Source organism: Lissotriton helveticus, chromosome 6 (genome assembly GCF_964261635.1).
Source record: "Lissotriton helveticus chromosome 6, aLisHel1.1, whole genome shotgun sequence".
In the NCBI taxonomy this organism is placed as follows: domain Eukaryota; kingdom Metazoa; phylum Chordata; class Amphibia; order Caudata; family Salamandridae; genus Lissotriton; species Lissotriton helveticus.
Genome location: NC_136067.1, coordinates 1291271159 through 1291298203, shown reverse-complemented (window position 1 = coordinate 1291298203; position 27045 = coordinate 1291271159). Strand labels below are relative to the sequence as shown.

Genomic DNA, 27045 nt, shown 5'->3' with positions numbered 1-27045 from the left:
TTGCGCTATCTAAGAACACTTAGAATATATGTTCTTAAAAAATCTTTTGAAAACGAGTGCACCAGGATAACAAAGTTCCAGTTGTTCATTTCCTGCCCTACCCATCCTGGGTAGCACCAACACATAAACATGCAACTAGACGAGATTGCATTGATTACTACTAATAAAGCGGAAACGTTAGCTTTTACAGCAGAAACAGCTAAAGAAATTTATGATCTGATTCAGGAGACCAGACAATTCACTCCTCAGAAAACCACTTTAGCACAGTTAATACGACAATTTGAATATTTGAGCAAAAAAGAAATAAACCAGAGGATGCATGCCACCACACTCATCCATTACCATAAAAATCAAAGAATACCGAGAGGTCTCAGGATAGCCCTCAAGCCCATGTTGTGCAAAAATAGCAAGAAATTCGTTGAACGGTGGTATCAAATTTTAAATAAATGTTCGTTGGATTTGATCCTACTTATAGTGGAAGAACTTTCAAAAGCTTTAAAAGAAATTGAAGAAGAAATTGAGTCGTTGAAAACACAAATTAGCACAATTGCAGATCTACAAACAACTTTAAACGAGGTGAATAGTAAACTTGATAAGTATTCCAAAGAAATCAATGAACGAAAAGTGCGGAAATATCGCAGAGACACTTTGGATTACAAACTGGATGAGGTCTATACTTGGGCAGACATTTACAATCAAAAGAAATGGCAAACTCAACAGCAACAACCAAAAAAAACTACCACATCTTCTTCCCAAGAAAGTGTAGTATCTGATTCAGATATAGCATCTACGAGGAGACCCATTATGAAAACCACAATTCTTACTGAAAAACCATCTACCAGTAATGTGACTCCACAAGTGAGTTTTTTAGAGATCAGCCCTGCGGCAAACGCTCCACCGATAACTATAGACCCATCAGACGGGGACGCAGAAACAGAAAAAGGCATAGCAGAAAGGACCAGGAGTCAGAAAGCGAAACCCAATTAATTGTGAATATTTCATCTAAACAACTCACTCAAGCTGAAACTAAAATTCTCAACAAAGGTATGACATTTGTACCCACATACTCCTCAAATTCAGCAGAAACAGATATTGCGCTATTCAAATTCTTTAGATCATTGAAATTAAGGTACTTCTTTAAAGACGCGACTGAAGTTCAAGCTGAAAAAACTTGGGAGAAAGAATTTCGACCAAAAAGTTCATTTTGTGCTCCATTCACCCATAAAACTATTGAAGCTTTTGAGAGATCAGTATTGACAGATGTGCAAAAAATAACATACAGCAAACCTAAAAAAAGTAATCTCACATCCAGTGAGTGGAATACTTTGAAAAATCTAACCAACAACGAACAATTGACGTTTCAAAAGGCAGACAAGGGAGGGGCCCTTGTAGTAATGGACACTGACTTTTATATTAAAAGTGTTAATGATCATGTAAATAATTCTGATGTATATCTTCCACTAGAGTCAGACCCGACTCTTGAATACCAACAAATTTTACAAAAGATCATCAATCATGCTTTTGAAATGAAGTGGATCAATGAAAAAACCAAACAGTTTTTTGAGATAAAATATCCCAGACGACCCAAGCTGTATATGACACCTAAAATACACAAAAATTTGCAAAATCCGCCATTTAGACCCATCGTCTCCGCGTGTGGGTCAATCTCTGAGCCCATAGGAAAATTCATAGACAGGTTCTTGCAACCGATTGTACAAAATTCTGCTACATATATTAAAGACACGACAGCTTTTTTGAACTTATTGCAAAATATTGAATTGAAGATGGATGAAACTTACCTACTGTGTACCATTAATGTAACTGCCCTCTACACCTCTATTCCCCATAATGAAGGTTTAGAAGCATTAGAGTGGAGCCTCATTAACAGTGATCTTCAAGAAGAACAAAAATTACTCATCATACAACTCATGCAATTCGCACTATTTTGTAGTTACTTTGAATGGGATGGTAAATACTACAACCAAAGTAGTGGGACATCTATGGGCTTTGGGGGAGCGCCCTCATACGCAAATATCTTTATGAACAAATTTGAAACTGACCACATTTTGAAAAATCTGCAATGGACAGACCACTTGATCATGTACAAAAGGTATATTGATGATCTATTCATAATATGGAGAGGAGCTAAAGAAGATCTGGAAAACAACATCATGGCACTCAATGAGTGCCACGAAAGAATCAAATTCACCCACACCATAGATGAACAAAGCATTGCATTTCTCGATGTGAAAGTGACAATCATCAACAATAGTATTGCAACAAATGTACACATTAAGAAAACAGATAAAAATTCATCTTTACTGTTTCAAAGTTTTCATCCCATGGCGTTGAAAAAGCACTTACCTACTTCCCAATTCATAAGAATGAAAAGAATAACCTCTAATGAAGAACAGTTGTCAAAAATTCTGCAAGAGCAAATTAAGAAGTATCAAGCAAGAGGATATCCTAATGATGTTCTGAAAACTTCCATGGAAAGAGTGGCCAATCAATCTCGTACCAGCATGTTAACGGAAACAGTTAAAACTCAAGAGACTAAAACTGTTTGTGTACTCAAATTTTCTACAGATGCACTAAAAATCAAAAAAATAGTGAACAGTCATTGGAGACTCATTCAGCAAGAGCCTGATTTGAAAGATCTGTACAATGAAAAAATAACCTTCGCATTTCAAAGATCAAGAAATATTAAAGAAATGTTAAACACACCCAAGAAACCCACTATAACTTTTAAAGGCATGCAAAAATGCCATAATTGCATTCACTGTGGAAATGTGATCACTGGCAACCAATTTACTCACCCCACTAAAGGGCATCCTATTGAACTTAAACACAATAGTACATGTGATACGACAAACTGTGTGTACGTTATCAAATGTCCATGTGGTAAAACCTATGTAGGACAAACAGAGAGAAAAATAAAAACACGAATAACAGAACATAAGAGTAATATCAGACTTATGAACTCGAAATCGACCATTGCATGCCACTGGCTGGAAGCACGTCATCAAATATCCCAGTTAAGATACATGGTCTTAGAGAAAATCGTCACACGCAGAGACCTGGATCCCACTAAGCAAAGACTTAGATGCGAATATTATTGGATTAAAAAACTTAATTCGGCCCACCCAATGGGGCTTAATGATAGAATTGAACATTCATGTTTTTTATAAATCACTGCTATGGACTTGAGCTATTTCCTTAAACCTTGAAGTGTCATCTGGATGTTTAAGACTTAATGTATTTTTTAGTATATTTTGCTCATTATTGGTTATTGTTTTAATTAGTGCTCATCGCTACGAAACAACACAATGTAGTTATTTTGACTCGTAGCTATATTTCCATAATAATAATAACGAGTGGGTTCATTTCTGTGTACTTCCGTGAAGCCAGCACGGACCCTGTCACATGACCTGAGTAATACTCCGCCGTGATTGGATGATGTTCCGATCACGTGGCCGGAACTTTACTTGAAAGTCAGTGTTTTGATTTTTGGCGCGTAAAACTGCAACACAGAGACGCCAGTTTACTTCATACTGCAGACCGGACGGTCGAATGTAAGTAGAGTATGCAAACGAGTGAATGGGGTTGATGTTTTGCACAAGTATTTGGTATAAGTACGAAATCGCGCACTATCTGTGTATATTTTGGCAGAATATAGTGATATATCTACTAGCTCGTTATTAAGAAAAGCCACGCACATTGTATTGTATATTATAACTGAGGAGACATACACTAATCTAAGGCTGGAAAATTGCAAGTTTATGTTAATTTTGCACATTGAAATTGATATAGTTGTATATCTTGGACAGTGAATTAATTGGTCCTGTTTCCTTTCATTTTCCTAGTCCCCTGACGAAGGGTCCTATGTTAGAGACCCGAAATGCATTGGGAATACAAGATGTATTGATAATTGGCATATTATCCTACATGAAACTGTGAAATAAATTACAAATCATTTGCAAAACCAAAATGGATTACAGATTTGTTATATATATGGAATAATTCAAGTAAAAATTGGATCAAGTGGAGAAGAAACCGTAGTGTTTCACTGAAAAACAGCGCACTCATATGTAGGACGGCGTCCACCGTCCACACTACGCATCCAAAAAGACATCTCTTTCATCCCATTGTGATTCCTCAGCCAGCTAACCAATCGAAACGTGACATCTTTGTGAATGAGAAAATCAATTCCACAGCCCTTCCCAATGAACACACTAAATAAACAAAATCAAATCTAGCATGTCCAACCTAAATAGGAGAAAATCATCAAGTTAAAATAAAACTAATCTTGCAAACAACAGAAACAAGACTAGGACCTTCACAGCATTAGTGGAATTCAAACTCAATACACACTAACGCACATTCCCGTCCAGCTGCAATCCACCTCTGGCTACCGTATGTACTCATGTGCACCAAGGGGCAGAAGACACCAAATTTGAATAAACATGCAAACACCTGAAAAGGAAAATGTTCTCATTCAGAAAGATCTCTATCTGTGTGTATGCGGAGTATCGAAAACACACTACCTTTATACAGACAAGTGCAACAATCATTTCTCTCAAGATATTGAATTTCAACCAATCCAATAAGTAACCAAACAATTATTAGAACCAAAACCTTTTCGATGACATCACTAATAAGAATAGTACATCAAAATCACAGTGATCAAACCTCCTATTGAACCCTTAATCAGCATTGCATAAGCAAAAACTTTGCACACAGCATAACAACCATCACACAACACATACCACAATACTTCAGTAATACACCAGAAAACTCTCACTCACCAGAATCATTACACCCTATTCATACTTACAGTCCATTTTGTTTAGGAGCATGAGCAGTGCTGTCTAGAACATAAAATCTACAAAGAGAATCCACATTGGAAAAGCCACTAACACTAATTTCAGGACAAAAAGGGAAAATTCTAAAGCAGAAAGGAGATGCTCTTAACCTGCAACCATCCTCTGCTACCAACCCTGTAATTTTTACACCTCAAAAATTACCTCAACAGGACATACAATTCGATTTGTCAGAATAGTGTTAAACCTCATTTTCATGAGACAATGTATTCTTTCATTAGCAATTCGGAACATCATATTTATTAAATATCATATTACCTTTGCACCTAAGCACTATTCCTCCACATGAATATTGATTCTGCCCACTCTATGCTAATGTCATCCAGAGATGATGTAACAAGTTAGATACATGAACAGAAAACGTATTATAAATGAATAGGGTACAGTGAAATATAGGCAAGGTTCTTGAAATGTAGTACCTGTTCTGTGACTGAGTCGGAGAAGGGTAATCAAAAACAGCCCAGACATTGACAATGGAAATAAACAGACATAATTCTTCTTGGCTGTGTGCTACAGGATAAACAAACAGTGAGACGTGTTGAGGGAAGAAGAGGGTGACATCCATTTTGTAAAGATGGCTGCTAGGCCCAAGTTGAGACCTAGTTAACAAGAGTCAGGAAAACATGCTTCTACATGCCATAGGAAATTTGTTTCAAAAGCACCAGTACTACATCAGTGTGTACATGTGTAATCAAGTGTTAACCCATATTCTGCACGCTGTTAATAATGCACAAAAATATTAATACACAAAACCTCAAACAGTACTCTGATTAATAAAAAGCCAACTTGTAGGGCTTTTCCTCAAGGATGTTACCTTACAGTGCTTGATAGAAGTGGCGTATGTAGCTAAAGATAATGAAATATACAACCTGGTTCTTGCATAAAGTAATTAGGCTTACATTGTTCATCCAACTGAAAAACTAACTGAGCTGCTGTCTTATTTTCTTACTTACATTAAATTCCAATTATAATTAATTTAGACCATCAGGATGAATGTGCATATTGTTAATGCAGTATTTGATGTAAATATGTAGTGCTCCATTGCTCCTCTTGCTTAGATTTCGCTGTGCATAGCCTATGACCAAGTAAGCAATCAAAATACTTGCCACATAAAAGTAATCATCAGCCACATTTATTATACTCTGAAACCAAATAAATGTGTGTTTAGGTGCTGCATATGACACCCAACAATACAGTACTCAAGCATGGCAGCCTGTCGTAAATCCTACTCCACTTGGAAGTCATATGCAAGAACAAGTTAACTCACCACAACCTTTGTGTGGCTAAAGTAACATTATGCCAGTCTCAAACCCAGGCAGATCCTGATGCCCACATCCATTGTTCGTGTGGTTAAGCACCGTGTTATTACCAGAGCTGGCACTTCAGCAGAGCAGTCCTAGGCAGATGTCTTTAGCACCATCAGAAAAAAGGATCAACAAGATCCCACTTTGCCTCTAAATCTTAAAATATGTATCCAATGCCAGGTATGGCGGTGACAAATTGTCAACACTTGTTGTTCCAAATATCTTTGTGTTAAATCTACCAATCTTCTTTCTCACCCATGTTCTTTTGAAACTGGAACAAGCCCTGCTAATGTTTTTCTGGCATTGCAAAAGTACATTTGGATATCCCATGTCTCTCCAAGTGCTTACTCTACTTTGTAGAGTTTGATCCGTCCATGTTTGTTAGCTTTTCAGCTATGAGACCCAGGGTGACCCCATCTGTCATTCTCAAACATCTTGTTTTCATGTCTGACCCTGTGTTGGTTAGACATATCAACAGTTCGAGTTTCTAAATCAATGTAGAGTTTTCAAACTGTTTTACAATCTAGTATGTTCTTCCTCCCAGGGCCGTAATAGGGAACCAAAAACAGCCCTGGCAAAAATACAAAAGATAGTCCCCCTCTATATCTGTCTCTTTCCATCCATCTATTCTCTCTTCTTCTCTCACCTCCCTCTCTGACCACTTTCTCTCCACCTGCCTTCTCTCTCTATATCTTGAAAACCCCTGTGCATGCAGTAGTTAACCTAAGAGAGCTGAGGAAACTGACAGAGGCACCGGCAGTGATCCTGGGGTTCAAAACAGGTCAACAATGGCTACAACCCACCACAGAAATTCCTGATGGAATGGAAGGCTAGTCCAAACCTGCATCTTCTGCTCTCAACATGCTGTTAAACCATGTGTATGTCGGTGCTTAATGAGCGTTTCGATTCTCTTATTCCATGCTTGCTTCTTGTGCAGGGCTCCCACACTTCATTCGGCAGCCAGAACATCTCAACGTGTCCAGGAACACGCCTTTTAACCTGACTTGTGAAGCCGTCGGCCCCCCAGAACCTGTGGAAATCTACTGGTTCCGCAGCAGCAGCAAAGTCCGTGAAGAACCAATGGTTTCCCCCTCGGTCCTGACTATCGAAGGTAAGTTGAAGACCAGTGGCGTAACGATAATTGAGGGGGCCCCCCTGCCAGGTACGTGGAGGGGCCCCCTCCGGACTCTATTAGGAGCTCTCAGGCCGAAGTGCAGTGCTGAGGGGGCCCCCTTGAGCTTGAGGGCCCCCCCGCACTGCAAGGGATGCGTGGGCCTGTGTTACGCCAGCTGCTGTTATCATAGTAATGAAGTGCTCACAGTAGATTACATACTCGTACAACCCTGGTAATCTATCCAAATTGTAGATCCTCAGTGGTTGTTCAGTTTTTGCTGTATTGCTTACCTTAGAATATACATTTTTATAGTATTTCATCTGACTGCATATTTTTTTGTATGCCTCTATGTACTCTTTCTTCTTTACAAGCTCTGACAATGTATTTAAAGTACTTTGTGACTGAAGACGCAGACTGAAGTGACAGTGTCAGAATAACTTTGCCAACTTAACAGCTGACCCTTAAGGAGTCTTCCGTAATGTCAATGGTCTCTAATTTTACAACTTCAGTCTCCATTTCCTTGTAGAGAGACCAAATCCTATGGGCATTTGTATACCTGAGATGTTTTAAGGCATGGACACGGTGGGCTATAAGGGCCCTAGTGAAAGTGATTTTTTTTTACTCTACCTTTCTTCTTTCCATTTCTCTATCTCAGCCTCTGCCATATTAATTCAATCTTGGTTGGAATTATAGGGCTTGAATTAGCAGAAAATGGGTGATAAAATAAAAAGTTGTTTTTAACAGTGGCTCCCAAAATAATTCATGACAGCCCCCAAAATTCTTAATATGACACCACACAGGTCTTTTCGCCTCCTCCATCGAGCCATTTCTCCCCAGAACCAAGAAAAAGGCAGAAACTGGGGTTGGGAAACACATAGTGTAATATGCACTGAAAATCAACACTCGCAGTTGTTACCATACGATCACCAACTATACCACAAAAGTCACATATTAAAAAGCAGAAAAGGCTTGTGGTCCAATTAAAAAATATAGGGACTCTCCAGAAGTGGGAGGTGCAAGAGCATGCTTTGTGGATATTTATAGTTATTAATTCCAGAACATGCTGCATACTTTAGTGAAACGTACAATATTCATGACTGTAAGACAGACGCAGCCCTTTTCTCAAAAATGGCTTGTTTTGACATCAGGAGATAATGGTGTTAATGACATTTTGTTTTTTGTCATGATGTATGGGCTCTGAGTAAAATATGTTTGACAGCACCTCTTGTCTCAAGATGCCACTGCCGGGAGGGATATTTCTTCATCTTCAGGGTCTCTCAGTAGTCCATTCTGGATCATTTGCAACTTCTTAGCTTGCCCATTGCCAAAACCCAAAGTCTTCCCTGTGGCAAAACACATTGCCCCATAGAGAGGGAATGCGTTGGATACCCAATATGAACTCTCCTTCTTGATTCTCGTTGTGGGTCGTTTATTGAGATTTGGCCCTCCCCTTTTCCCAAATCTGCCTGTGGGCCAATAGTGTTCCTGTTTTACTCACCCCATCCTGCCAGGCTAATATCTTACCCTTAATTACAATTATAGGAGGAGCAAGCGCTTGGGCGTCCGGCGAAGTGGACAATCTATTTTTCCTCTCCCTCCCATTGCCTGTGTAATTTTAGGTTGTTCCCACAGTGTTCAGGGCTTGAGAGGGGAGCACAGATTGAAGGCTAGGTCTGACCACTAGTCTTTCTGCTTTTCTGGCGAAGTCCACCTGGAGATGGCTTACGCTGAGGTAGTAGTCCACGTGTCAATGTGCAATGCAGAGCGGCATTATATGTTCCCTTCAAGGTTGCACCGTCCATGTGGAGCCGCTGCTGGGCTGGTGTCCAATTATAGCTTAGTGCCATCTGACGCAAATCCCTGTTCCTCGCAGAGCAGGGGTGGGAGTGCAGTAAAACATAAGCGCACTCCATTTGCACAGGGTTTAACCGCATGCGCGCTAGCGGTTTTCCCGCTGCACGCTGCGATTTGAAAAAAACCTCGTTACATGACAAGCTCAGCTCGTCATCAGCGTAGCGCAGGTTACGCTCATGACGAGCTGAGCTCGTCATGAGCGCCGGAGTGGTTAAGGTGAAGCACCAGTCCACTGAACCACAGACGGCAGGCTTGCTCAGTCCCCTCGATTCTCTGCTTTTCTGGTGCCAGCCAATCAGCGAAACGGACACTGTTTGTTGCTGAGTTGGGCCTTGGAGTAGGCTCATCAATGAAAAGGGTTCTCAATGATCCACCCATGGCTGCTGAAGGCATGATTGAGCTAAAAATAGATAACAGTTCCGAGCAAAGGGCTGCAAATTATGTTTCGCCTGGGGCACTCAAAGTCCTTAAGGTGTCCCTGCCTCTTGTAAACCAGAATTTACATGGGAATTTAAAGATTTGGAGGTATTTTAAACTATTTCTTGACAAAACTTTGTTTATATATAATTGGTTATGGTTGTTCTACAAATTCAGATTGTTTCCCTGTCTGTTGAAATGTTTTCAGCAGCCTGGCACCTTTATTTACCAGTTGACCTACTTTGGAGTCCCATCCCTTTAAAAAGCCTAAGTAAGTTTGTCTCACAGTGAACCTGATACCTACTCAAAACCATGAGATGTTGCTCTGTCTGGCGAGTCTATCAGACTTCCCAGGCCATTATTTGAAAATATGACCGGCACAAATCCATAACCTTTTCTAAAAAAATAAAATAAAAATAGGATTACTCCTGAGGGCTTGGGAACACAGTCACCTATTTTTTGTATACACAGATAAAAGGAGGATTCCCATAGAGAAGTGAGATCGGAGGGTTATAAGAGAACACATAGAAAAAGTAAAAATGCTTATTTTCGGGCTCATGGAACAGGCATATTTCGATGTGCAATGACTGGAATAGGTAAGAGTGGAGAAGGTGTTAATAAACAAATGCTATAGGTTACTTTAAAAAGGATACCTACCACTATACCCCAGCCAGCTATCTGAGGGAGGTCGTCTGGGGGCAGTCAGTTAGACTGAATATAAGATTACGATTAATCATCACCTATGGAATATTTTGGTGACAAATTCAAGATCAGAAGCAATCAACATTTGGCTAAATGAAATTACAAATGGTACCCTAAACACGGGCACTAGGCAAAATCAAAAAACTAGAGACCGATAGTTGAACTACACGACTAAAGAACAACCACAAAAATAACCACTGCCATTGATTAACCATACTTTAGTATGTTTCCACCTTCTTCTTTGCATCTATCCCCTTTTGTGCTGTGTAGTGATTTGCCCGTGCTCCATAAATGACCTCCGGTAACCATTAGTGCTGTAAAAAAGAAACCAGGAAGTCAGCACAAGTTATGCTGGGAGATGCTAGAAGGGCCCACATTCAGTGTGGAACTGTCTCTTGATGGGTAACATGCAGGTCTGAACTGTTGGGTACAGGAATCGCAATGTTACAGACGTACTCAATGCCCTTATTAGATACTGCTAGCCAATCATGTTTCACTTCTGCTTTGTGGTTGCACATGAGCATCATCCGAACTTTGGCTAACAAGGACAACATCCAGGGAGAACTGCTGCTGTCATCTTTCTTGACTTAGCAAATATTTCCGCTCAGTTGAGGTGAATAAAAAAAACTAAAAATGCTTGCTTGTGCGCTATAAAGTCACATGTATTATAGGGATAACTGTAGACCACACTAGGTCAAAAAGGAAATGCTACAATAAATTGTAACGGTTTGGTTAATTAGATTGTGTTACACATGAAATACCACAATTGTGTAGAGAAAGTATTGGGTTGGTTTTTGTTTTTCACTTTTTCCTTCAGAATAGTCTCCATAAATGATGACCGCAAGCAGAATTTTTTAATGAAAATTAGGCACAGGATTCAGGACATTTCGCAGGATGTTCCATTTTCGAGGTAGGGTCCGAGAAGTAAAGGCTACAAGGTGACGCAGTTTTGCTTTGGGAGAGCTGAAGGTTCTGGAAAAGAGCATTAATAAAAATGCGCGCGTGGATGACGAGGAAGAATATTTCTTTTCTGATGCCCGCCTGACAAGAAATGCGGCCACGCGTGTTTCTCGTTCCTGAGCCGGCCATAGGGTTGGGCAGTTTACTTCCGCGGTCCCGTAATTACAGCGTTTTGCCTGGTGAGGAAGAAAGGCCGGGGAACGCAGACCGCCATTCTTTTGTTTTCATTTATTCATGTCAGAGCAGCTCAGAGCTGAGCTGTATTCTTGGAGCGTTTGCCCGGCGCTCCATGAAATCAAATACGATCTTAGAATTCTTTATTTAGATTTTAAAGGACTTAAATGGTTCTCTGCATGCTCGCCCTGTACTTGGACTGCAGTCCAATGAAAATAAACCAAGCAGTGCTAAACGTACTTGTGTTTAGATTGCTGACTCAGTTTTATCACGTTGTAGGTGACGTTTGATTTACATTTTACGGAAAATGACGTAAAATGAAAGCAACATTTTAAACAATTGGTTTCTGACAAAACTGTGATTTATTTTATATTTAGCCACTTCTCCGTTTTTCTGTGTTAAGTTTCATTCTAATGTTGCACACCTATTATTTATTCTGCCTTGTGATGGTGAAGCTGGTAAGCATGTCCCGGAGGTTAAAGCACCTGTTAGTCATTAGGGCCTAGATTTACGAAGGTTTGCCTGGGCTTTTTTTAATGGGAAGTAGTTCAACGCAATTAATTGCGCCCATGTTAGTAAATAGCCTCTTATATTCTTAAATGTTGCAGGTTTGAAGCCACCATTAGTTGCTTGGCTTTTTTGCCTCCTCTAATGGATTAGGGTAACATTAACACATGTGCTGTTATAATTTTTTACAAAAGTTATAATTAAGTCTTGTCTGCCTCAGGAGTAAGTGGGGTAAATGGGGAAAAAAATGTAACCTGTACTGATGAAGTTCGGAGTGGAGACATATTTGCTAATGCTGCAATATCGCAACTAAACTAAATCCAGTAACATAGTTTATGCTAAGCAGTTACTGCAGGTTATCTGCGGGCAAATAGAATACTTCTCTCCTGTGAGGTCTGGCCATACCTTTATCCAGGAAGTGACGTCATGAAAGGTGGCTTGCACCATCGGGCTCATTGCCTCCCCTCGCTCACCCCTTAGATGCGATTGCATCTGAGAAGACAGCGCGTGAGCAGCGTGCTGTGAGCCCCGATCTCGTCCCAAAGGGGCCAAAGAGTGAAGTCCAGCTGTTTGGCAGGGGGGACGGCGTCCACCCTGTAAAATAAGTGGGGAGACGTCGTCCACCCGCATGGTACCCCGACTCGAGCCCTGCCTTTAGCCATGAGAGTACGGCCCGGTTCATACTCTGTGAAATATTTGCAAGATCCTCTTTCCCCCAGGCCCCCAGATTCTCCAGTTCACTGAGAGCTTGCTGCACCCCACAAGCCACCTAGGTACAGTGCTGCCTCTACCCCTCGCCTGTAGAAAGACGAGTTGTCCTTGCCATGATTTTTCAAGATTATTAAAAGTCATTGATAGTATTCGTCCTTACTAAGTGAAAACAAGCTCATCCCAGGAACATTATGTAGATTTACAACTATTGTAGTTGAACTGTTGGACCTTGTGTCTCCCTTTACTGGATTCACTTTATGAACAGTGCAGTTCAGCAGTCTGTGGATGTTGCAGCAAATGAATGGTGGCATTAATTGCAGATGAAAGATGGCAGGATGGACAAACAGAAGTAGCTGAGTTTCCATTGTGTTTTGTTAAGTAGTGAACTTACACAGGTTTTATAGATGAATTTCACCTGAGCAACTGTAATAAAACCTGCTTAAATCCAGAACTACATTTGAGCCAGTGATTGGCGGTGATCAGCACCTGCTCTTAATGATGAGGACCAGGACTCGTGGAAGATGGCCCAGCAGGTGGCTGTCCTGATCCTGTATTTTCCAATTAAATGAAAAAGTCATGTCTTAGGTTGCCTTTCCAGTCCTTGAGGACAGGCTCACATTGATCCAGACATGAATGTCACATGCAGTAACAGCTTTAGGCTGTGGTTCATGAGAAACCATGCGTTGGGACTTCTGTATAATCCAGCTAGTGATAGGTATCTACTGGAAATAGGGCTACGTAAGAGTAAAATCTTAATGTCCAGACTCCAGCAGTTAGACCAGCAGTAGAAGCTTAGTTACTGTGGCTCCAAGGATTTCTCTTGAAATTTCAGTCTCAAGGAAACTTCTCATAGACTGTCTGGTTATGGTGGGTCATGGTTGCAAAACTGCCTTCAGCTTTCCTAAAAAGCATCAAAAATTGCCATGAGCGGTAGTTTTTCATTGCCCATTGGATTTTTATTCATAATTGCCCAGAACGAAAATAACTAAATAAAAGGAAACAAGGCCAAAATTTAGACCAAAGTAATTCTTAAAATATCCTGTGAAAAAAAAAAAATTCATTAGTGGCACAACCAAAACACGATTTTATAATTAAAATATGGTAAAATGCCTCTCTACATATTTTTAAGTCAAAATACTACAGATGTCATTGTTGTGTCTTGATACTATGAGTACTAGGATCCTTGTGGTCCTGCGCAGCCTCTAAACAGGAATTATGTAATCTGCTGGGAGGTGTTAAGGTGTAGTTAAAAAAGTTATGATGCAATGCGTGCAGAGGCTGGTAGTATGCCGAGTAATAAAGATGTCTGTTACTGAACTCCATGCGAGGCGTGTTCGTTTGCATGCACCCAGACTGGGGAAGATGCTTTAACTGGCAATGAGTAAAGCATATGTGCCCTGAAGGAAAAAGGCTGCTCTCCTTGAGAGTTTGCAATGGTACAGCAAACTGCCCATGCATGCCACATGTGCCCCAAGTCATAAAAAGCATTATGCCGTTGGCGTATGTAGAGCCAAAGCCCACTCCTGATCATATATACAACCATTGAAGAAGTTGAAGGTCCTGCAAAGGATCACATATTCAAAAAGTCTGCCAGAATCGGCTGGTAAGGCTCGAAAAAAATACTGTATTGTGCCATAACACAGAACCATCATCCATAGGAGACAAATGCTAAAGGCAGTGACAACCAGGTACAAAAGCAGAAACGTACCCGCACAAGTGAGTGAAGTACTATACGACGTGAAAATCGGATGAGGCGGCCAGACCCGAACAACAGGGGTGTTGGGTGTAAAGGTTGCCGGTCATGATTTGCATGAACAGCGCTGCCTAAACAGTACGTGCTCTTCATGGTGACGGAAGTGAGAGCAAAGTATGATGCGACTACATTCCTGAAGTCACTACCTTTGTTTGAAATATCAAAGAAAGAGAACGTCTCTGCCAGTTGGGCTGCATGGATTGAAATGTTCAGATGACTTGATAGAAACATTAGAAGAAAAAGACAACATGAACATTGTCATATATTTGAAAAATCTTGCCGGTGATGGAGTGAAAGTAGTTCTAAAGAAAGTCTCACAAACTGATCCAACATCGTACCAAAAGATAAAAGAAGCATTGGAACGTTGGAAGCCAGGTTCAATCTGATGCCGAATGTTGACTTTGAAAGTTACATCAGATGGGCAAGCTGCTGATTTGGAAGCAGGAACAAAACACAATGTTTAAGCATTAATTATAAAAAGCAAGCATAAGCACAAATTAGAGGCACACAAGTCATAGTCTTGAAAGAAGAAAAAGTTATACTTCTGATGTGGGTTTTCCTTTCGCCATGAAGGTATATGTCCAGTCATAGGACAAATATGCAAAGGTTATGGGAAAGAAAACCATTTCATAACGGTCTGCAGAGAGCAAGAGAAACCAAGTGTGTCACAGCAAGAAGAGAAAACGGACGCTAGAAGTTCCCAGAGGAATCCTTGCCACACCCCCAAGGCCAAAAGGCAACATCAATTACAAGAATTCGAAACCAAGCAAAGTCGATCGTTGTCAAGGTCATCTTATAAAGGCTCTTCAACGTCAATATCAACTGCTAGTGAAGAAGACAATGTGCATTGATGTTATCCACTAAGGAACAGCATTCACATGTAGGATTAGTTTCTTGCAAAGATGGGAAAGTTAATAAATAAACACCAAATGGAGCGACACAATTCATTTGAACACTGTCCTAAAATGGGTTGCCCCATAACCTTAATTATAGACAGTGGTGCATCGATTAATATCATGCCAGTAGATACGTTTAACAGTTTATATTCTGTGCCACTTCTTACCCCATCAAACATGATGGTATACACATGGGCTGCTTCTAAACTGCTACAGAATCAAGGGTCATTTACAGCAACCATGAGACTCAAAATGACGTCAGTGCAAGCGCTGATTCATGTTCTTCAGGGAACTCCATTGAGTTCATGCCTACTTAACTTTGCCACTGCTGCTGACTTGGGACTAATATCTCTCAACTACAACATCTGTGCTCCGTGTGAAAACGTGAGCCAGTTCCTGTCGGAGTTTCTTGGCTTAGGAAGACTCAAAAACATGAAAGTGCAACTTCCTATTAATGAGGACATTCACCTGGTTGCCCACCACAGAGATGCTTTTCACTTGCAAGAAGCCGTTGATAAAGAACTACATGACACTGTTGAAGCATGAAGACATTGAATGCTCCACATGTCCAACACCATGGGGTTCACCCATAGTCATGGTGCCAAAAAAGGACAGAGGAGGTGCAGTGCGCATTTGTGTTGATATGTGCCTGGCCAACAAAGCAATCAAGAGATAAAGACATCCTGGTCCCTACAAAGCGGGCATGATCATACAGCTGAACAGAGCCATCGTCTTCTCCTGTCTTTACCTGAACAAAGGATATCACCAACTTGAGCAGGAAGAGAACTGTAGGTACAGTACTACTTTTTCCACTCCTGTTGGTAGGTTCAGATACAAAAGGCTGAGTTTTGGAGTATCTTCAGCTGCAGAGATATTTCAGAATATTATTCGCGGAGTAATTCAACCTGTTACCAATGCTTTCAATTACAGTGATGACATACTGGTATTTGGAACAACACAAAGTGACCAGGACAATACTCTTACACAAGTGTGGCAATCGTTTGCTGATGCAGGTCTCACTCTGAATGCAGCAAAGTGTGTGTTTCACAAAACCAAACTTACATTCTTTGGGCACATATTCTCTAATGGGTGTATGACTCCTGATCTGGATAAAGTGCAAGCATTGTCATCTACTTGCCCCCACAAGATGTAACCATTCTGCAATCATTCTTAGGCATAGCCTTTTATTGCTCAAGATACATTTGTGACTTTGCTACAGTGAGTGCCTCGTTGAGAGACTTAACAAATCGAAATGTCCCATTCCAGTGGTCTCCTGAATGTGATTACAGTTTCAGAGAAATAAAACATGATTGTGAATGCAACAGAAATTGCCTATTTTTACCCCCAAGTTACATACTGAGCTCACAGAAGATGAGAGCCCTGTGGGGTTGGGGGAAATTCTTGCTAAGTACAATGGCCATCCAAATGCTTAGAGATACATCATGGCGTATGCAAGCATAAGTCTGTCTGAAACAGAACGTGCCTTTTCTCAGCTGGAAAAGAAGAGATTGGCTGTAGTGTGGGGGCTGCAAACATTTTCATGTGTTTCTATATGGAAATCGTTTCACTGACAGCACAGACCACCAGGCGTTGCTCACCAACTTTGGAAACCCAAAAGCTAAGATGCCACCTCGCATTGAGAGGTGGCGGTTGTGACAGCAAGTGTATGACTCTGCAATTGTACAGAAGCCAGGGAAAGTCCAAATCCCCACCGATTACTTTTCACGAGTGGTACTACATCGCCACAGTTCAACATCCAAAGTGACTGAAGAGTATCTTAAGTTCATTGTAAGGTCTAGCACACCAGCAACTCTATCCATTAAACAGATTACTGCTTCTACCAATACAGGTAAATACACAGTCATCACATCAAAGACCTCATTACAACGCAATCTTGGAGGAAAAGTACTTGACCCCCGGCTGATGCTAAATTTCAAAAATATGAAAATGTTCAGGATGAACTATCCATCACCCAAGAAGGTATCCTGTTGAGAGGTTCGAGATACCTGAGAGCCTGGGACAGCTGCTCATTGAGATGACCCAAGAAGGACATTGTGGCATTGTTTCCACCAAAAGAGCTCTAAGAGACCAAGTGTGGTTCCCTCAACTCGATGAAAGAGTTGAGAAATAGCTGAAGCGTGCAACCTTTGTAACGGTTTATTCCCCAAGGTGACAGAGCATCCTTTAAGAATGTCTGAGCATCCTGCAGATTCCTGGGCAAGAGTTGCAGTAGACTTCTTTGGGCCTCTATGAAATGGACATCATGTCATGGTAGTCATTGATGAATTTTCTCGTTTTCCATTGGCGGAAGACCTATCATTGACAACTCATGATAATGTCATCAAGCTGCTTGATGATATCCTTGCAGCGTGGGGCATCCCTGCTTTTCTCAAATCTAACAATGGCCCGCCTTTCAATTGTAAAGAATTCAAGGAGTTTCTTGTTCAACTCCATGTCAAGCATCAAAAGAGTACACCTCTTTGGCCCTAACCAATGGTTTTGTTGAACGATTCATGCGAACTCTCAAGAGGGCAATTCAACGAGCATCAATGGAAGGAATCAATATATGCCAAGCCCTGTGTCAAGCCCTTCGTGCCTATCAATCAACTCCTCACTCCACAGCTGGTGAGAGTCCTGCCACCTTGCTATTTGGGAGAGCTATCAGAAACAAACGACCGCAATGGACATCAGACAGATCGGTGGATACCGATAAGGTTCATGTCACAGACTCTTCTTGAAATTGCAAAATGAAAACATATGCCGATCAGCTCCAACATGCCCAGGAGAAAGAGGTAACTGGATACTGCTCAAACAGAAAGGAATCGGAAAACTGACAATCCATTTGCTATCGACCCTTTGATTGGGGTACACTGTGGGTATTCGCTATCTGAATCACACTTCAGTTTACAATAGAAACCTCTGAATCATAAAGAAAGTAATGAGCATGACAACCCCGGTGTTATAAAGCCAAACTATTGCTTCTTTGACTTCAGGCTGAAATTTGGTGGTGGTGGTATTATGAGCTTACCTGAAAATTGATTAAGAAACAATAGACAATACATAGTATGCTTTATTTTGCTGAATTTGCTTCGGTTTATAATATATTATATTCCTGAAGAGCAGTGAGGCCCCTTTTGGTTCTTGATGTACTTGATGCTAAACTATTTGTTATTCCAATCATTTCTGTGAAGGACACCACAGCCAAGGCACTCCTTCTTCTCCAGCTTCATAATGTTGGAGGGTATACCTACAATATGACTGCTCTGCAGCTATTGTTATTGGTCATTGGTATCAGACCACATGAGCCTCATGAACCCTTCAACTATTGGTGTGTAAAATTTGCATAGTCTCCTTTTGCTTAATTATGTGAACTATCAGAGAAATTATGTGAAAAGAAAATGTTGCATTTAGCACAATATTTTAGTGTAAAATCTGTCACGGAGGAATTTCATCCTAAAAAAAAAGAATAGCACAAAAAACAAAAGTGCACGAACAAGAATAAAGGAAGGACAGGCGGCACCGTAGAGCATATATTGAGGACTAGAAAAACGTAATGATAGGTCTGTTATTTTACTGTGTCGTTATGATTATTTATGGCTTTAGAAAGTATTCTATAAAAAATAAGTTTTTAAAGGATAAGTGGTCTTCCTCGGAAGTGGGACTGTGATATTGCTCTGGCTAGAGAGCAGATTGTGAATAATGCACCCAATGATGTTAGTGTCAGTGCCATCATGGGGTACGGTTAAGGAATTTTCAGTGATGTGACCATCGTCATACGTGATTTTGATGTCACTACAGATTGGTGATAAAGAAGCAGCGCTATAGTCTTCAGAGGGGCAATTTGTGGTATCTGTGGTCAAGGTGAAGATTATGTTTGCACTGTAGTTCAAAGGTCATTGTGATGTCACAATGGTCAGTGAGGCGACTTCCAATTAACATAGCGCTGTGGTCTTCAGGGGGGTTGTGGTGTCTATCGTCAGAGGGAACATTGTGGAGCCAATGTAGCGAGAAGGGTGATGTGATGGCCCTGTGGGTCGATAAGGAACTGTGAATGAAGAGATAAGATTGTTGTCTTTATGGGGGGATTATGATGTTTGTGTCAGAGGAAAGATTATGATGTCACTGTAATAAGGGGATTTAAAGTGGAAAGGGGATGTGATGCCACTCCGGCCAGAGAGAGGATTGTAAAAGAAGATGCAATATTATTAATTTCAGAGTATGGTAGTGGTGCCTGAGATCACCGAGTCAATGTAGTGAAGGGCTTGATGTGATGTCCCAGTTTTCCAAAATTTGATAAATTTGTATAAGTTCTACTTGTGTCTGTAGTTTTATGTATTGTTTTGAGGTTCAAACCGTATAAATTGGGGTCCCCAGTGTCCTGTAGTCCTTGATTGGGGCCGCCAGACGTCAAAAGGTTAAGAACCACTGATATAAATTATAAATACGATCTGATTCTGAAATCTAAATATTTGCAACTGTGCCAAGGAGCAAATAATGGAATAAAACCTGAAATGCCCAGATTCAAGGAATCTGACAAACAGGTTTGTTGTATGTCACTGTCAACGAACTCATTCTGGTGCAACTAAGGGATGAACACTTGAGACGCCGGTAAAACACCTCACAGGGCAAGGGAAGGAGGTGCATTAAAGATAGTAGTAAGTACAGAGGGGCGGAGCAAGGAAAGATGTGGTACATTTAAAAGGAGACAACCGACCAATGAAGCCGGGAAACAGAAGAATCAGCGCACAATGGGTGAACTCCAACGGTCTGCGAACTACATCCTTCAACCGACCCTAGTCAAATTGACACAGAGCCTCTCTGGGGCTTCACGAACTTAACATCCCATTCGAACACCCCCCACCCCGCCCAGATGGTCGAATCCAGACTCCACCAGTGTAGTGTTACCTACATATGCCCTGACAATTAGTAAAGGTGTCTATCATGCATCCCCAGACCCCATTGTAATCAGTCCGTTCCTTCCCCAGGGTCGGACTGGGACATAAAATAGACAGGGCACCAAAATAATAATTGCCCCTATTAGTGTGGAAAATAGCAAAAAAGTGTAATAAACCCGACCCACCCTGCAATAAAACCAGCCGACAACTGGTAAGAAACCAGCACCCACACTGACCTGTCCGATCAGCCCGTCGGACACTGCCTAATTGCCGGTCCGACCACGCGGCTCCCAACCTTTCCACTTGGAAATCCCAGAACATTTGTACAATGGCCTTTCCGAATATACTTTGTTTCCTCATGGATACACTTCGATTTGATTTCGCATTTCCCACGCTACAGTGGAAAATGAAAACACAGCTCTGGATATGGATATAAACACGTTGTCTGCACAAAAACGCGTGTTCATAGTTCAGAGGTCGAGCATTCGCGGATCTCCAGTGCTTTCCTCTTTTTCAAGTGAGCGCCCCCTTTCATACAGCTTGAGTCTGGACAAAGAGCTAATTGAAACCTTCACCCACATCCACAGCGCACACAATGCCTTCGGATATTTAGTTCGGCCTGGTCGGCTCTTGTCTTCTGGGCGCTGGGCCAGAGCCGCTGCTGATTTGAGTGACCATGGGAACATGTGTAACAGATAAACTTGAGCACAGCAGACTTCTCCCGAGAAAGTGGTCTCTTTATTCCGCAGAACGTCAATTTTAAAGCCACCCTTATAGAAGCATATGGCACACTTTTCACAGGTGCGAAGATGGAGGTTGGGGCAGGCCAACATAATGCTGTCACTCACAGTGATGTTAGCCAAGGCTGACCCATTTCCGTATACACTGCTGTTCTGGGTTGAAGAAAATTGTGAACAACACAGTAGCAGACCAATGGATAAAGAGGGTTTGCTGAAAACCCCTAAAGTATATTATACGTCTAATTTTAGTAAAATCAAATGGTCGTGCCCAATTCCAAACCTAAAAACAGTAATGCAGATAGTCAGTAAGCCTAAAAGGTTATCAACCCTATGCTGAGAGGAAACTGCAAGTCTTCAGGGATTGGTGGAATCCCATGAAGTCAAGCTGAGCATATTTGTGCAGTGCAAATGAATCCTAGAGTGATGAGATGTGGGAGTGAAGGGTTCTCTCTCTACAGGGATTTTATCTTATCCCCTAGAGAGGCAGAGCTTGGGGGGGGGGAGGGGGAGCTGTCCTTTGGCAATTGATTAGCAGCTGAGAATTAAATATTTTTTTAGATAGTAGGGCTCACCCATGTACGGTCTTGTGAGCTATGAAAGCGCTTATAAGTGTGCACACTTATTAACTATAATAGGTAGTGAAGAAATGTTATTGCCTCTGATGTGTACTTGAGCAGTGTAAGTTGCAGATGAGAAAAGCAGCACAGTCCTGGGCCGGTTGGAAGTTAGAGAAGGGTTTTTGCGACAGCCTCGTGTACATGCTCTTAAAACAGTACAGGTGGAACACCATACCAGCAAGACCAGTGCAGACCTGTGTGGAAGGTTCAAGTCAATGCACATTTTCTGCCAGTGTTTATTTTTTGAGGGAAGGACTGATCTTTTTCAGATGTGGCTTGAATGTGCGGAGCATCACCAAGGACTTCCAAGGGAGATTCCATAGGAGGCAAGTCAAAGTTGCAATAATTGTGGTGATTTCAGCTGACAAATAACATCTCTCTTTTTGGAAAACTGAGATCGATTCGTGTGTTGTGGAAATGTTTAGAAGAGATTGCTACTGGCGGATGTCTCCTGGCTCCATGTAGGTTTTGCCTTGTGTATACATAATATTAATATACAGGGGGTAGCCACGTTGGTATTTGTTGAACACATGTACTACTGGAAAGAGATGTATCTTAAATAGAATCAGCAACATGCCTGGTCTTCACCTTGGGGATGCCCAGTAGGGGTAATCTCGCAGGGAAAGACCAGGACGGGTTCCCAAAGCAAGCGCCTTGAGACCTTACGGTGATAAGGCGCTATACAAGAGCGTATGATTACGATTACGATTATATAACAGGTACAATTCCTGTGAACCACAGGTAAGGACACGAGTGGCTAGAGAATTGTAGGAGACATCTTCCCTTGGAGCATAAGGTTTATTAGAAAGGGTTCAAATCAGGACAGAGCCAACCCATCTACTCCAGACCTCATGTCATGACATTGAATGAGTAGAGTTCATTGGTAGGGCTTGTTGAACTCTCATACAGAGTAGGCTCAAGGTGCATGCATGGTGTTGCTGTCTGAACATTTGCAGTATTTCTGATGCACGTATGATTTCGGTGTGAACACTATATGCCGCCACAATATGCAGTATACTTAATTTTATCTCGGAAAGGAGCCCGAGAACACTGTTGGCTGCATTGCGCAGCCGCACTACCTCGCTGGCTCACGCTCTAGTTGTAATGCCCTGAACTACATATGCACACGTGCACTTTGTTCTATTTATGGATTTGTTTGGCATTTGTAATGTAAGTAAACAATTTAATTAATAAAACGAATTTCGTAGTGTGCGCTGCATCGCAAAATGCGATGAAGCGCGCTACGAAATTCGTTTTATTAATTAAATTGTTTACTTACCTCCAATTATCCATATTCCGGTTTTTAGCACCCCCCACCCTGCCCCTCCCGCCTCTCTACCCCACCGTAATTCCCTCCACGAGCCGCGGCTGGTATGAATGCAAATCTTTGGCGAAACTCAAAGCTCCTTTCTAGTTAGAGGGGCAGTCCATGACGTCACCTTTCTGTGTCCAAAGATGATCTCTTTACCCAGTGCCCAGCTCTGCGCAGCCCCCAGAGTGTGGAGTCTTGCACCATCCCACAAAGGGTATTACAGGGTAACTGTTCTCCATAACCGTTAAATGTACTTCATTGGGTTTACTGACAGAACTCTAGCTGCTGTAACCAGCCAATCAATGAGTTTTGCCAACTGACAGGAACAAATCAAGCTGAAAGTTCCATGGACACGAAAAGGATGGAAAATGGGTAGCACAACCCAGGAGTGATTTTATGTAGAAGGCCCAAGCTAACAGGGTGAGCCTAAGGCATGAAATAATGACATTGTGGCAAAAAAGAAGGGTGATTATAGAAACAAGTACACCAGAAAATGACACCATTAGGGTTTAGTGTGACAACACATCTAGGGCATAGGGTGACCAAACGTGTCAAATTTGCCAGCCACTTCCAGACTTATTCCAGGCACATTTCTGTAATTATATTATGTTGTTTTCACACGCGGGTGGGTAAGCACAGAGCTAGACAAGTCTTTCTGTGTACCCATGCATGATCAGATTGAAGCACTTAAGTGGCGCAGGTACTGTGCATACATGCCAACATTTTAAAACAGTAAAGTGGGAGATTTTCATAAAAACATCCGGAGAATGTATTTTTCCCTGTTGACTTCTATTGAAGCAGAGGCAATTTTAGGCGGTAGACATCTAAAATAAAGCAATTTTTCGCTTAAAACTCAGTAGTCTCCCATCTGAATCAGGAATTACTGCGTCAAAGCTGGATTTTATTTTCTGTGTCACTGACACAAAAATACAAAGCTTGTAACTTGTTGTCACTTAAGTGAGATTTGTTAATGATATCACTCCATGGTCGATAGTTGCTGCAAAATTATAGACGATTTCTTTGCCCTGTTTTTTTTGTTTTCAACATCTAGTCGCCCGATACAGGAGGCTACAAAAAAGAGTGGGCACAGTGTGGATATGTGATGTGCTCTGTTCAGCACCGCGTCACACACCATCAACTAGCACTGCTCGTCTCACTGTACCGCTGCACACGAGAAATTATAGTGGGAATGCTCAAACGGTCACTTTACTTTTATCGGTAGAATTAATGTGGGAACACGCTAGTTAATTTTTTTCCGCAAAACTGAAAATAAATTTGACAAGAAGCAAAACTGTACAAGACAATGACTACTAATTAATATAGACAGGTATGTCAAAAAAGTAAATGCCATAAACTTGGAAGCCTTAATTATAATTTTGGCATAATGTGCCTTTGTTCAACTGTGGGTTGAGGGAGACAAGTTCACAGAAATAAAACCATGTGCAATTGAATTACCCGACGAGAAGAAAACCAACTTACTTTAATTCTAGAACACTACATAACGTGTTAGATTTGTGGCCTAGCAAAAGAAAACCTGGAATCCCGCGGAAACAAATGAAAGATGAGGACTGTGTCTAAAAAGTAACATTCACCCTTGAACAGTGCAAAATTGTTCAAGTCGCCCATCAGCACAAGGAAGAAGGCAATATGCCACAGGCTCAAGCTCTGGCAGCTTTCAAGCAAATTCCATTGCAAATGACCCACAAAGTGGCAGACTTCCTCTGGCACCTATGTCTCTGTGTCAAAGTAATGGGCTGGATATGGTGAAGCTCTGTGACTACCGCTGACATGATAGGCATCTACTTCACCTAGGTGGTTGCAAAGTACAAAAACTTTAATCAGTACCAAGGCTGAAGCAGTAGGTACTGCTGCAAAAGAACAGAAGAGTTTGTCATGCCAATGTGCTTTCTTAAGCTTTAGGCACCTTCTTTCCTGTGTCAACCTTTCAAAAATGGCGGAGACGGCCAATCTAACCTCCACCCCTATAAGTCACAGAAGCGGAACATTTACGTGCATTAGAATTGTGCATTTGGTGTGTTTTAAGCCTAATAAAATAGAATGAAACATGATACCTACTACTAGGGTGCATTCATAGTAGAACAAAATCATTCACATATGCGTGTGTTAAATTCCTTTCTTTATAATGTGCCAATTTGTAGTTCTCTTGCACATTTTCACCTGTGTATTTTGAGGTATATTGTATGTACATAAAGAACACTTTCTGTGTAATAACGTATTCATTGATGTTTTACATTTTATTGTAACCATACATGCACACATCATCATGTATTTAAAGTGCACATTGGCTGCTTAATTAAGTTAGCTTAACCAAAGGCCCTAAGCGTTTGGTTTTCAGTGATTAACCTTTAACTTGAAAGTTTTTTGGGATTGCAATGTTCTTTTCTTTGCTGATGCGTTCACGTGATCTCATCGCCAGTGAAAGGCATACTGTGTATTAAAGATAGAGAGGCTCAAGAGGAGAACTTTTGGCAAGGGCGAGAGGCGCTATTGAACAATAAGGGAGGACACCTATTCATGTCCTTTCTGGAGACAGGAGACATTCAAGGACATCCCGAGGTTTGAACTGAGGGACGAGGAGGATTAAGTGAGGATACTGTTCATAGGTGGTTAATAACTGAAGTTGATCACATGGAGCTCTTGAATATTCTATGGGTTTATCTGGTGTTGACACTTTAGGTGTTACATTATAATCCCTAGATAATCTGAGGGGTACAGACCTCTCTGCGATGTTCTCATTGTGTGGCTTCATGCTATGCAATTTACCCAATTTCTACTGAAGTCGCCTTAATGCTGACACATTCTTGTTTGCTCTGATTCAATTAGGTCCATAACTTTTCAAACTTAAACTTAGGATTCGTTTAGGTGATTTTAGAATTACTCATGCTTGGACTGCAGGATCGAAATGTATATACTGATCACCAGATCTTGTTCCCTATTCTTTGTATTGCTGCAACTAAAGTTCTTGTATGTCTTATGCCCTATCGGCTCAATTTCATTAGACACTTTGGATATCATGTGGTGATCTTGTATCTTTACAATATGTTTCTGAGATTTATATACATTGATTTGACTCCCAATTAGCTGGGAGGGAAGGCTTATGTCTAAGAATGGACTTAGACACTGTAGGGGTACAGTGCTCATGCAACTGTACCCTTACCAGTGGTATAGTGCACCCACCTAGAGGGGTGTCTTACCTATACCATAGGCAGTGGGTTGCAGGCATGGCACACAAGTATGTGTGCCGTGTCGACTCTTCATTTTTCTGTGCACCAAACACTCAGCCTGCAACAGCAGTGTGTGTTTGGGGGGGTACAGGACCTCTAAGGGTGGCACAATATATGCTGCAGCCCTTAGAGACCTTCCCTGGCCACAGTGTCCTTGGTACCCATGGTACCTTTTATAAGGGACTTACATGTGGCCAGAGAGGTGCCAATTGTGAGTATGAATGTACAGTTTTGGAAAACAAAATACAGGCCCTGTGAACCTGATTGGCAGGGACGCAGGGCACATCAAGTCAAAGTGCATCAGAAATCTGGCAAAAAGTGGGGGGTTACTGCAACAGAAACCCAATTTCCTACAACGCTAAAGAAAACTCTCTAATGCAAGAAAGAAAGGTCACACTAGGGTGTTTTAGCATCAGGGGGACAGCTGATAATGACATTAACTCTCTCAGATTGTGCTCATCCATCACAAGAAACTCCCATGTCAGGTATGTGTGTTTCTAACTTTTCTGGGATATTAGTGCTCCTTTGTGCAGGTGCTTCCAGAAAAGATGGCAGTGGGGTAGATCTGGAAGAAGCAGTGAGGTAACCTCTTGGCATGTGGCTCCTAAATTGTTTCACAGGAAGCAGATTGCTTTACTGTGCCATAAATGTGTCACAAGTTCAGAGTTTTTGAATCTGCAATGAGATTGGTCAGTGCAGGGGGGGGATAAGCAACAAGGACAATCAATTAAGGTGGGTGAGGTTGGTGATAGTAAGAACAAGCGTTGGCCAAGCCAATAAGTTTCACCTATGCGAGATCTATTGGATCTGTCAATGTTTGTTATACATTTCACAGCTGCACGGCTGCTGTGCAACATTTATGATAGAAAGTAATAGCAGTATGAGGCAGCCAGTGCAAGCAAAATGTATGTTATAGGAGCTGGGTATACTAGCGCTGTAGAATGAGGGTTAAAGTGACAGGCAC

General features: G+C 41.4%; 1 protein-coding gene across 2 annotated transcripts in view; it reads left to right on the top strand.

The window, feature by feature from the left end:
• MERTK (MER proto-oncogene, tyrosine kinase) overlaps positions 1 to 27045 on the top strand; it is a 570203-nt gene that overhangs the window by 215041 nt on the left and 328117 nt on the right. For both annotated transcript variants that reach the window (XM_078649038.1, XM_078649039.1), the window contains exon 4: positions 7122 to 7295. In XM_078649038.1, coding sequence (XP_078505164.1) covers positions 7122 to 7295 — 174 coding nt within the window. The remainder of the gene's footprint in view (positions 1 to 7121; positions 7296 to 27045) is intronic.